Source organism: Bos mutus, chromosome 6 (assembly GCF_027580195.1).
Source record: "Bos mutus isolate GX-2022 chromosome 6, NWIPB_WYAK_1.1, whole genome shotgun sequence".
Lineage (NCBI taxonomy): Eukaryota > Metazoa > Chordata > Mammalia > Artiodactyla > Bovidae > Bos > Bos mutus.
In genome coordinates, this window is record NC_091622.1 from 40,033,884 (window position 1) to 40,047,261 (window position 13,378).

The window sequence follows — 13,378 nt, forward strand, 5'->3', positions numbered from 1 at the left end:
AATCCACTTTTGATACAAAGAGTCTATAGAAGGTATAATAAAGATAGGCTTAGTAGCAGATAGTAGTGAGAAGTTATTCCAAGAAGTGACTCAAGTGCTGTTGTGGTTGAGTCACTGGAAACTTCTACAGGAAAGTAATGAAGACCCATCAGATATGAATAAGCTGTGTAGACTTTAACATAAAAATGAAGACAGCCGGGGCACAAAGTATTATTCATTCTCAGGTGAATAAAATTGTCATTCCTTTAAAGAATTAAGTTATTGATTGATTGTCATATAGTCAGCCTGAAACGGTAAGCTGAAATCCTGTATAGTTCAAATTCTACTAGCGATCATAGTATTATCTGAACTTTAGGGGAAAGATAACGGATGACTTGGGCAATAATTCTGTGCAGGCATCAGGGAGAAGGCTAGTCACTATCTATTCATTGAGTTATCCTATTAAAGGTAATTTGCATAATGTTTAAAACTAAAATTATTGCCAAATAGGAGACTTAGTTCAGTGCCTAACTTATATTAAGCATCCAAAAGATTTTAGTTATTAATGAAAAACAAAGCAGCAAAACTTCTGTTTGTCTTTCTTGGATTGTGAAGGAAAAATTATATATGAAAACTGGTTGTTACTGACATTATGAATCTGTACTCTGTCACCCTGAAATTGGTGAGTCACGTGTCTTAGCCCATTTTTCCCACTAAATCTAAATTATGTGATTCTGTGTATTGAGTGTACTTTTGTTTGCATTTGAGTATGTGTCCATATAAATACGTACATAAAAATTTTAGCACTCATTCAGAATGTCATTGCCTGAAATACGAGGTCAGTAGGAACTCAAACACACATTTTTGTTTTACTTTAAATGCTTAAAGACCAAATGGAAAAGAGTTATTTTTACTATGAAAACATCAATTAAATTTGCACTGAGAGAAATATACCCAGAATGACATCACAGGAAATAAAATAAGATTAAGGAAATGGACAGTTTTCAGGAACAAGTCATCCCAAAATAGGAATTGTTGATAATCAATTAGGATGGACATAGTCTTAAGGCAAAAATGCCAGCTATATGTGAAGTATGTCCCTCTAGAGGCCAATATTCACTCAGCTGTTAAAGATATTTATTAAACTTAAAAAGTTCTGGTAACCACAATTACATAACAGTAATAATATTCTAGTCTAAAATAATCTTGGGTCATTTTAGGTAGAGACATATAAAAGATTTCAATGGCGTGCATTTACTGCTAAAGTTAGAAGTAATATCTCCAAAATATACAGTACTTATTTAGAATTACTGTATAACAGGCAAGAGGATCTCTGATGGCAAAATAATATTACTGCTTCCTCTTTTACAAATGCAGGGCTGATATTACCTATGATGAGAATGTTTGTCTCCTCTGAGTAGTCCATGACTCAGAAGCAAAAGTCATTCTGCAACCCCAGCCTTCACCCCATTAAATCTGTTCTATTCTTTGGCAGCTGTTTTTGCCATTTACGTTGAAAGCAGATGGGGAAAATGCAAAGAACTGTCAGTTTTATTGCCATGTATAATCAGCATCTGGGCTGTATGTTACAGAAACAATCAGTCCAAACTCATACTTTACTGGTGGTGTAAAAACCCTTTTTGAGTTTCTCAGACAGCTTTCAAATTAAAGTGCTCTTTTTTAATCATGTTGATCATGGAAACAGCAACCATTTGTATTGCTTTTTCAGCCTCCATAAGAATGATGCATGAGTGTAGGTCTTTAAAATACAGTTATGAGTTATCTTCAAAAAACCCGTCTTGCTAATTTGTTTAAAAATGTGTTTTGAACCATAAATATTTATTTCACATTAGAGATCAAATCATGTATCAGATTTATTCCTTTATATAATCTGTGTGTTTATGTGTAACTAATATTTGCTATAGATATTATATAATGCCATATGTTATATATTACATATATACACATATATATCCTCATTTTTACTTTTCCCACTATTTTTGGAACTGGAAAAATACACCGTATATGTTTTCTACATCTCATGATTTATACCAAAACATTTATAGCAGGGTTTATTTTCTTATTTTTCAGAAAGAGAAACAGACACACCGAGAAACCAACAGTAACGTTTGCAAGGTCCACAGAGCTAATCAGTGGCAGATCTAAATTTAACCCAAGCCTGTATAAAGCTCATACTTTTACTCACTGAACTACATGTTCTTAATCTTTATAGCTATACATACACAAAACATAAATGCCTCTTGAGGAGAGCCATTTCAGCTTTGGCATGTGGATGTTATTTTTTAGAGTTTGTCAAAATAATTTATTGAAACTAATGCTTGAATATTGAAAGCTAGTGAGCTGAAATAAACTAATGTTCTTTAATTCAGTGTAAATGTCTTCGGAACTAGTTGGAATTTTTAATCACCCAATTACAGTGTATGTCTTACACTTTCCTGATATAAGATCTGTTCATTGGTAACTGTAGTAGAATATTTATATGTCACAGAGCCCAGCTATACCTGCATATAATTTCCATGTTCTAAGAGTCCATAATGTTACAGCAGAGAGATTTACTGATAATTTGCTATTTTCTACCATCTTTGAAATAGACATCAGAACGTGATGTATATTGGTAGCTGTTTATTCTTTAGAAACTCTAAATGTGTGAAAACATATTTAAAATAAAACAATAATTAGAGAGCAAGAGAAAAAGATATATAGGAATAGGGAGGAAAGGTCTTCACTGGTTAAGCATACTTGTGAATATTTTTATTGGAGCAGTTAGAAAATTGTCTTCTAACTAAAATTGAACTTCTTACTAAAACTCCCTTCTGGTTTTGGTGAAGTGTAACAGCAAATTGCTTTCAGATATACTTATACCCAGTGATGAAATGTTTTGGAATTATTCATGTAGATTCTGAGGAGTAAGGTTCTGGCTTTTTTTATATGAAAAAGGCTTCTTTTATCACATAGGGTTTATAAAGTTTTTTGTTCTAAATCTATTTTTACTTTGAAATTCAAAATATTGTTTTCCTTTTATGAAGGACTAGCATTTGCAAGGCTCTTAATTATGGTGGATTTTATCTTTACCATGCAAATATATCTCAGCCATTACACTATCTGTTTTTGTAACCCTGGAATGTTTTAAATCAGATTCTTCATGGAACAATGGATTTAAATTTGTACTCTGTAAAATTCAGCAGATTCTCTGCTATTAAAGTAGAAGATTAGAGAATAGCAAAGTAAATTTCATTTACTTTATTTTTTTAACCTTCATCTGAAAACTCTAATTTTTTCTTCCTTATTTTTTATAATCTGGTTTTAATCCTTACCTCTTATTTGAAGAAGAAGGGCAATTTTTGACATTTGTGTTGTTTGTCGTTTGTCAAATATATTATGAAGTTCTTGTAATAAAACACAAAACTTATTTGTCCTAGAGACCTAAAAGTTTACAGGAAGTACATATTATTTTATTGTTTGTCTACTGAAGACAAAAAATAGACATTTTTAAGCATTTTAAAATTTACTGGTTGACATCTGTCAGTGGTAGAATATTTTCCTGCATGAGAATCTGTCCCTTTGAATGAAGAAGGCAATTACGTTGTGCCTTAATGGATTGCTAGACAGTGCCATAAAAACCAATTAGCTGCTAAGTCAATGTAAATGACCATATAAGTTTTGTTTCAAATACTTTTTTTTTGGAACAAGTTAGAAATAAATAGATAAATACAGAAGAGCATAGTTCAGCTTTCTGTTGCTTATGTTATAAATGCAATGGATTGCCATGTGAAAGTAAGTCATGGCACATTGCAATATGGAATAATATATGCAGCATTGCTATATTTAAATTACTATTTTGCATATAAAGTTAAATATTATTTCATCATGAGTTCTTTTCATTTTATAAATTTTTGAGTATATATTTTCTAAAAAAAATAAATAGCCTCACTCATTATGTCTTGTTGTATTTTAGCAGGAATAGTTATCAATGAAATTAATTGCAGATTCAACACAAACCAAGTTACAATAAAATATATTTGAATGCCATTAGAACAATTAGTGATCATTGTAAGTACTCCAGTACTCTTGCCTGGAAAATCCCATGGGTGGAGGAGCCTGGTAGGCTGCAGTCCGTGGGGTCACTTAAGAGTCGGACACAACTGAGCGACTTCACTTTCACTTTTCACTTTCATGCATTGGAGAAGGAAATGGCAACCCCCTCCAGTGTTCTTGCCTGGAGAATCCAAGGGACCGGGGAGCCTGGTGGGCTGCCGTCTATGGGGTCGCATAGAGTTGGACACGACTAAAGTGACTTAGCAGCAGCAGCAGCAGCAGCAGCAGCATAAGTATTCTAGGTTCTGAGAATTTAAAATAATAAATGAATTTTTGAATTCATCATTTAATTTTAAAGATTCTAAATATGTGAAGAAGCTTTTTAGTTATGATAGGTGATAGAATTTGTTTGGCCATATTTGTGGTTAATATTGACATTTCAGAAATCTTAGTACTGAATAGCATAGTTTTAAAAAAGCTTGCATTGAACAAATCAGTTGGAAATTTAACTGTAAAATTGGACATTTTATTAATAAAATGTCCTTGAAGGTATAAACATATCTATACTTTCAATCACTAATGAACTCCAATTATGTAATGTTGCCCTGAGTAGTCATTAAATATTTGCAGGTTGAATGAATGAATAATTGCTGATTCCTTATTTTAAGAAGCTGAAATTGTATTTATAAAAAGTAATTGCATGATCTAGTTTTGCATGACTGTTAAAATAAAAATACTATACTAGACACTAAGAATTTTTATTTTTTCTCATCATCACATTATATTGAGAAATCTTTTACAAACTGAAATGATGTTTCATTGACCTAGATTTGAAGAAAGTCCTTTAATCAATAGTATTCCATCTATAGCTTGTTTTTATTATATTTCATTTATAACATTTTAAACTACTCAAAATCCAACTACAAGAATGGATCACAAAAAAATATGTCACTAAGCCATCAATTCATAAAGTTGTAATCAATAAATGTAACAGTGAAATTGTTAAAGTAGCCTTTGCTATGCTTTGGGCTTTTGAAGAAAGTAACCCTTTCTTAAAACCTAGATAAATAATCCAGATGCCAAATCCTTATTTTATTCATAGGATTTATTTGTTTTCTTCTAGGGTAAATCAGCCCCTTAGGAGCTAACAGCCTGGTAGAGGAGGGATATGTGAAAAATTAATACAGTCAGAGAAGAACAGATGCGTTTAGAAGAAAATGCTCTTGAGTAGAGAGAAAGATACAATTAACCATACCAAAGAAAGTAAAGGAAGGCTTCAAAAAAAGGCTGTGTGCTAGTCATCTTAAAATAGCTGAATATTATTAATAATGATGTAAACTTATTATTAATTTCAGTGGCTAACAATGAAGAATGATTAAGAAATTATGGACCATTTTGACAGTCATCAAGAAAGCCTAAAAATAAGGTCTTCCAAAAATTTTGATGATTAGGAAAACATTGGAGAAGGCAATAGCACCCCACTCCAGTACTCTTGCCTGGAAAATCCCATGGACGGAAGAGCCTGGAAGGCTGCAGTCCATGGGGTCGCAAAGAGTCGGACATGACTGAGAGACTTCACTTTCACTTTTCCCTTTCATGCACTGGAGAAGGAAATGGCAACCCACTCCAGTGTTCTTGCCTGGAGAATCCCAGGGATGGGGGAGCCTGGTGGGCTACTGTCTATGGGGTTGCACAGAGTTGGATACGGTTGAAGTGACTTAGCAGCAGCAGCAGGAAAACATAGATGATACTATATTTAGTGTAAAAGATTCAACTCAAAATTCTCTATACACTAAAATTTCAGTTATATAAAATAAATATATATACATAAAAACAAGTAAAATTCACTGATCTGAGTGATATATTATGAGTGATTTTAGTTTTCTTATTTATGTATTTCATAAATAGTTTAAGCTTAAGTTTGTCTTTAATATGAACAAAATGACTTTGCTTTTTGGAGGGGAAGAATCATGATTAACATTGCAGGTCAGAGAAGAGATTTTTCCTTTTGTGTGAGAGAGGAAAAGGACAGAAACTTGGGGAATAACTCACTTTAGAGGACTAGAAAGTGAAGCCATAAGTTAAAAAGAGAAAAGCAGGCCAAGAATAAGTAATATACAGTATCACATCCCAGGGAAAGATTGTTCACAGTATCAAATGCTACAGTGAGTTCAAGAGCAACAAAGATTGAGAAAGCCCATTGCGTGTAGGGACAAAGAGGTCAGATGGTGAACCCTGAGACTATCGAAGAAAACGTGGTATTGTAATAACAGATTTGGAATCAGAAAAGTACAAAATTTAAGAAATTTGACTTAAGCTCCTAGAAATATTTTGTTTTGATCTGATGTTCATTAAAAAATGTTTGTAATACATATAAATGTCAAAGTATTACCAACATTCAATAAAAATGAATTGCTGTATATGATACATATATAGCCTATAAATTGTCTATATATGTATATTCTATTTATATGTAAATATACTAATGGGCTTCCTAGGTGGCACTAATGGTAAAGAATCTACCTGCCAATATAAATGTATATGCGTATATATATGTATGCATATTTTTTAATTCAGATGACAAAATGGAACTCATGCCAGGTATTTCAGCAGATGGGTTTAGTATGATGAATGAGTCAAACAGCTGTAGAAAGGGACACAGAGGTTAGAAAGCTGCTTCCACCTCCAGGGCTGTAGGGAACTAAGGAGAAGGTAGTGTTATACAAAGGCAGGAGCTAGTCCTTAGCAGGAGCTAAAATGAAATGAGACCACTGCTGAGGACACCCCGTGAGGCAGAAAAGGGGAGAATACTCTGACTTCTCCCCTCGTCCCGCCTTCAGTCTCCCACCCTGACCACGTCTCACAAAAGCCAGCCCTTGAGCCTGCACCGTGTGGTTCACGGGCATCAGCTCTCTGGGATGCGGAGCAGAAGTGAGAGAGGGGACGGGAAGTGTACATGAGCATATTTGTACAGGTAGAGAGGAGGCTGAGAAACAGCATTTTTAATGGACTAAAACATTTACCAAACCACCCTATGAAATATACTATTTTGCGTCCTTCATAACTAGATTGGTAAAATCTTGTCTTTGATTGCAGAAGTATGGAGTAGATAAAGTTAGAGGGTTATTTTCAACTTGCAGATTATAGTGTATCATAAAAATACTTCAGTTGTTTTTAAAAGCACTTTCCTGCAGTGGTTTTCACATGAAATATTCACATAACGGATTGACAGAGTCCAGAGAGTGTTACCAAAAATATCTGTAGTACTTACACATTTAAAAGTCAAGATTTTGCCTCAGAAGCGGCTTCAAAATTAATTTTATGCATATAACAGTTTTTTCAACCTATAACATGCTTTCTGTAAAGGAAATGGCTTATAAAATTTAATGTTCAACAATAATGTCTTTTGTGGAAGAGTTATAGTTATCTCTAAAACATGTTCTACATCTCTTCAGTGTTACAACATATTTCTCTTATTGATATTGAACTTGGTAAAATATATTCCCAACATAGATGTTCTCTCTTTTATACAAAGTCCAGACTTAAATATTAATGAACCCACAATGCTTAAAAACCAAAATCTTCTTATTGTTTTCACAGTTGCTTTGTTTTTACTCCCAATCTTGCACCATGTTTAGGGAAAAGCACAATTAATTTTAATAGTCTTTTTAGAGAAAAAAGCAAGAATATATCACTCAGGAAGCATATCACCTTTGCTTCTTGACATGACTTGAATTAAACATATCTGAGAGCTCACATTTCTATTTAAAAATTGAATATATTTTTCATTGCAGACGTTTGGAACAGAACTCAATCAAGGTCATCCCTCCTGGAGCTTTCTCACCATATAAAAAGCTTAGAAGAATGTGAGTGAATAATATTCTGAAATCAATGAAATTTTAAAAAATTATACAGGTCATGAACATGCAAAGACATCCATTTAAGTATGAATATTTAAGTGTTTGACAGCTTAAATATTAAGTGATGTGACTATCTGGTCGCTAGTTCTATAATAGTGTAATGTTAAAAGCTAAAATATTAATTTATTAAGTTCTCTGTAATTTAGCATACTAATTCACACTAGTGTGAACATATGTGGTCAATATATTATGCAGTCAAATTCTTAACTGTTCTGTTTTCAAAAATAAGACATGCCGTCTTTAATAATAATTTAGAAAAATAGCCAATAATTGATTTAAAAGTGTGATTTTTTAAAAAGTTTAGGATGCTTCAGATGTTGCAAATATTATACACATATTGATAGGTGCAAAACTGATGTGTAAAGGCAATAAAGAGCTTTCTCCTGCAGTAAATCTCACTGACATTCTATTTAATTTAACCTAACCCTATTTTTAATCTTAGCGACCTGAGCAATAATCAGATCTCTGAACTAGCACCAGATGCTTTCCAAGGACTACGCTCTCTGAATTCACTGTAAGTATTGACCACATAACTGAAGGAAAGTAGAATGCATTAGGAATAATGCCTCTATATTTTAAATTTGGATTTAAAGAATATGTTCCTTTACGTGCTTTACTATGCATTATTAACAGTATTAATTATTATAAATCATTAGTGAATTTTATCATTTTTATGGAGAACTGCTACCTGTCACTAAAATTGGCCAATTTTTAGGGGTTTATGTTTTAGAATTCGATAGTTTTACTGTTTAGAAATCGAGTATGAACCCCTTTTTTGACAGTGTTTTCTTACAGAAGTAAAGGGAAAATGTTTACTTTGGAGGCTCCGCTCAGTACTGCATTTATAATCCCATCCTTAAACCCATAGTCACTGTCACTGGGGACAATTACAGTCCCGTTTAGAATGATCCTAGGTAAATGTGCAGAGAGCAGTGAAAGATGGCCAGTGAAAGGGCCCCCCTCCAGCCCTCTACTTCATCACCTTAAAGACTTCCCTGAAAGAACCAGCTTTAATCTCTCCAAGAACAAATAGAAGAAATATGGCAGCTTTTTAATGTCAAAAGGACTTCCAGATGGGCATATAAATTAAAGTGAATTTATAGAGACTGTTATTCCTTCAAATTTGTATAAAATCTTCAGAAGTCTGCTAAGTAGAGTATGTATTATTTCAAATTTTAATTTTAAAGTTTAAAAATGAAATCTGGTTTCTTTGTTTGAGGTGATGCTTAGAGAAGAGTTCTTATTGATGTAAATTACTGCATTGCTCTTAGGAACTTCAGAAGTCAATGGTAGCCAGTGAGAATTTTAGGATACACGTGTGTGATACTTAGATAAACACCTGGGGTTTGTAGAATACTTTACACTCATACCAAGGGGAGGAGATGTACCAGTTTATCTGGGTTGTAAATAGCCTCTTGATGAAAGTGAAAGAGGAGAGTGACAAAGTTGGCTTAAAGCTCAACATTCAGAAAATTAAGATCATGGCATCCAGTCCCATCACTTCATGGTAAATAGATGGGGAAACAGTGAGAGACTATTTTTTTGGGCTCCAAAATCACTGCAGATGGTGATTGCAGCCATGAAATTAAAATACGTTTGCTCCTTGGAAGGAAAGTTATGACCAACCTACACAGTGTATTAAAAAGCAGAGACATTACTTTGCCAACAAAGGTCCATCTAGTCAAGGCTATGGTTTTTCCAGTAGTCATGTATGGATGTGAGAGTTGGACCATAAAGAAATCTGAGGGCCGAAGAATTGTTTCTTTTGAACTATGGTGTTGGAGAAGACTTGAGAGTCCCTTCGACTGCAAGGAGATCCAACCAGTCCATCCTAAAGGAGATCCGTCCTGAGTGTTCATTGGAAGGACTGATGTTGAAGCTGAAACTCCAATACTTTGGTCACCTGATGCAAAGAACTGACTCATTTGAAAAGACCCTGATGCTGGGAAAGATTGAAGGAGGGAAGAGAAGGGGACGACAGAGGATGAGATGTTTGGATGGCTTCACTGACTCAATGAACATGAATTTGAGTAGACTCTGGGAGTTGATGATGGACAGGGAGGCCTGGCGTGCTGCAGTCCATGGGACTGCAAAGAGTTGGACATGACTGAGCGACTGAATTGATGCTGGTCTGCTTAGAAAACTGCAATTTTCTTTAGACCAGAAAAAAAAGGAAAACTATCACTTCACCTGCAGTGTCTGCCTAGGTTCATTTTTGTTTGTTTGTTTGTTTGTTTTTTAGTATATGAAGTCTAAAACCAGGGAAACAACTGCTGGCAGAAAATCTAAAGTGCAGCCGTTCACCCTTTTGGTTGACCCCATACCTTTTATTTATCTCAGTTACAGCAGTGACTGGCACATAGGCAAATGATGAACACTGAACAAGTTATCCACTCTTGTATTCTTGCCTGGAGAATCCCGTGGACAGAGGAGCCTGGCAAACACAATCCAAAGGGTCCCACAGAGTCAGACACAACTGAGGCAACTTAGCATGCACACACACATGAACAAGTAACCGTTGGATTCAGTTTAATTGGGCACCAGGCTTAGAACCTAACAAAATTCCGGGCACATAGTGAATGTATAGTATTTATTGCTGAATGCATTACTTGAATGATATTCTATTGAATACCCAAATAGGTGCCAACTTGATCTGATCGTTTGTTCCCTAAAGCCCTCTTTCTCTTATTCTTGACCGAAAGACGTATCTTAGTATTGCTTTACCCTTTCTTAATGCCTTTACTCCTTGCTGCTGCTGCTGCTACTGCTGCTAAGTCGCTTCAGTCGTGTCCAACCCTGTGCGACCCCATAGATGGCAGCCTACCAGCCTCCCCCATCCCTGGGATTCTCCAGGCAAGAGTACTGGAGTGGGTTGCCATTTCCTTCTCCAGTACATGAAAGTGAAAAGTGAGAGGGAAGTCGCTCAGTCGTGTCCGACTCTTTGCGACCCCATGGACTGCAGCCTACCAGGCTCCTCCATCCATGGGATTTTCCAGGCAAGAGTACTGGAGTGGGGTGCCATTGCCTTCTCCTTACTCCTTGAGTCTGACAATACAGAATTCTCTTTTGTTCCTGTGTTTTTAAAATTGTTTCTTCTCTGACTTACATTTTTTAAAAAATCTATATTCTACATAAATGACTTTTTATGTCAAACCATATAACTATACCACTGGAATCTATACAAATGGTATGTCTACTTGTATAGTCACCCAGATTTATTTCCTTAAGAATTTTCTTCATATTTTATAATTTATCCCACCTCTCACTGACACCTTAAAAGGGAACAGCTTTTTCCTCACTCTGATTCATCTCTGTTGCATTGTCATTTCCCCTCCTTTCTGAACAGAAGTCAGGTACAGCTGCCAAACATATTTTGATTCTCATTTTAGCTTTTTCCTTTACATTTTATGATATCCATTTATTTCTTTTCGAAATGAATGTTTCTGGCTTTTAAAGTATAAATGCCCATTGTAGAGAATATTTTATGAAAATATAGATAGATAGATGCAAATTCAAATGACCTCTGGATGGCAAATCACCTGCAATCTAGAGATCGTCCACTTTTTTCTATGTATATATGAGTATATTTTTCTAAGTGAAATTATACTGTAATATATTCTTCTGTATTATGCTGTTTTAAACTTAATATCATATCATAAGGGTTTCCCAGGTGGTACTAGTGGTACAGAACCTGCCTGCCAACGCAGGGGATACAAGAGATGCGGCTTCGATCTCTAGGTTGGAAAGATCCCCTGAAGTAGGAAATGGCAATCCACTCCAGTATTCTTGCCTGGAAAATTCCATGGAAGAGAAACCTGATGGGCCACAGTCCATGGGGCCACAATGAGTTAGATGTGATTGAGCACAGAGCATACGCATAATATCATAAATACTTTCATGTCAACAAGTATTTCTTCAAACATGATTTTTATCAATGAGAAATATATATTTAGCTAAGCCCCTTCTTTAGAATCTGGAAATATTTTGTTTGTATTTCATTTTTCACCATTATAAATTAGGCCACGATTAATAGTTAGCACATAAAAATATTGTATTTGTCTGATTTTTTTTTCTTAAACTCCTGAGAGAAACTACTTACTTAAAATTTATATACACATTTTTATAACTCTTGATTGTTGTTATGGTTCAGTTGCCAAGTCCTGTCCTACTGTTCGCAACCCCATGGACTGCTTAGAGAACAGCTACAACTCATTTGTGCCCTTAAAAATATAATTTCTGTCTTTTCCTTCACATTATTATGGTTCCTCCCCTCCTTTATGAGGCTGAGAATAGAAGGCCATCATTGCAGACCTGTTGTCAGTAGCCAGCATGATGAGTCAATCGTTTTCATTTCCTTGCTGCTGAAATCCTCTCATTTCACCATTTCTGTGAATAAGATAATTTCCTTAATTTATTCCTGTGCTAATTTTTACTTCATTTTCCTCTTCAAACAATATTTATTCATCAATCCAATGTTAGAACATCACTGTGTGCCAAAGCCTAGGCACTGGGTGTATTACAGTGATCGTCATGGTTCCTGCACTTCGTGGTTACACTTAGTGGCTAATGGGGGGAGGGGGGAGGACACGAGGATACATTCCTATTCATATTTCTTTGGGGAACATACATTTTAAAAATTCTGTATAAATATTAATGATCACTGTCTTTGCAAATTTTACATTTCTGATGTATGTACATTATATTTTTAAAACAAATATTTTACACTTATATGGATTCCTTTCACTCTTAACCATTATGATAATTCTAAATTTTACCCCTTTGAAGAACAACGGATTCCAGGTTAGTGTTCTCCTTTGTTATATGCTGTATTCTTTCATATATGAGCTCTGTGTATTTGTGTATAAAAACATGACAAATTAACTGTGGACATTTCTATGAAAGGACAGTAAAATTATAAAGTGTGTTAATTTTTCTTAGTTTTTTGTTTATCTATGGTTTCAAACTTTCTACCATAAACATACATCTAACCTATAATCAGGGGAGAAGCATTTCCAAATTGAAGTTTGTTTACTGTGCTATGGCTTTATGATATATGGAGCTTCCTAACCTCCTTTATGCCTGAACACGTTTGTTTGGATAAATTTGTTTTGCTGCTTGGTCTCTAATATTTTTTGTTTGTTTGTTTAAATCATGTGTTTTCCAGTGTCCTCTATGGAAATAAAATCACAGAACTCCCAAAAAGTTTATTTGAAGGACTGTTTTCCTTACAGTTACTGTAAGTATTTGATTGTTTTTCATCTGTTTAACCTAAATATTATATTTTACACAGTGTACCATCTCGTATTTTCATGGAGGCTTCAGAAAAATTTGACCCAAAATGACAGTTTAATGAAATGGAAAAGATTAGTGAAGCTAACATTGATGATGGTCATTTATTTGAAGACACAAGCGTCCCGGCTGTT

At 34.5% G+C, this 13,378-nt stretch overlaps 1 protein-coding gene across 2 annotated transcripts in view; it reads left to right on the forward strand.

The window, feature by feature from the left end:
- SLIT2 (slit guidance ligand 2) overlaps positions 1-13,378 on the forward strand; it is a 405,234-nt gene that overhangs the window by 286,279 nt on the left and 105,577 nt on the right. For both annotated transcript variants that reach the window (XM_005897066.3, XM_070372188.1), the window contains exons 10-12: positions 7,830-7,901; positions 8,398-8,469; positions 13,120-13,191. In XM_005897066.3, the coding sequence (XP_005897128.2) occupies positions 7,830-7,901; positions 8,398-8,469; positions 13,120-13,191 (216 nt within the window). The remainder of the gene's footprint in view (positions 1-7,829; positions 7,902-8,397; positions 8,470-13,119; positions 13,192-13,378) is intronic.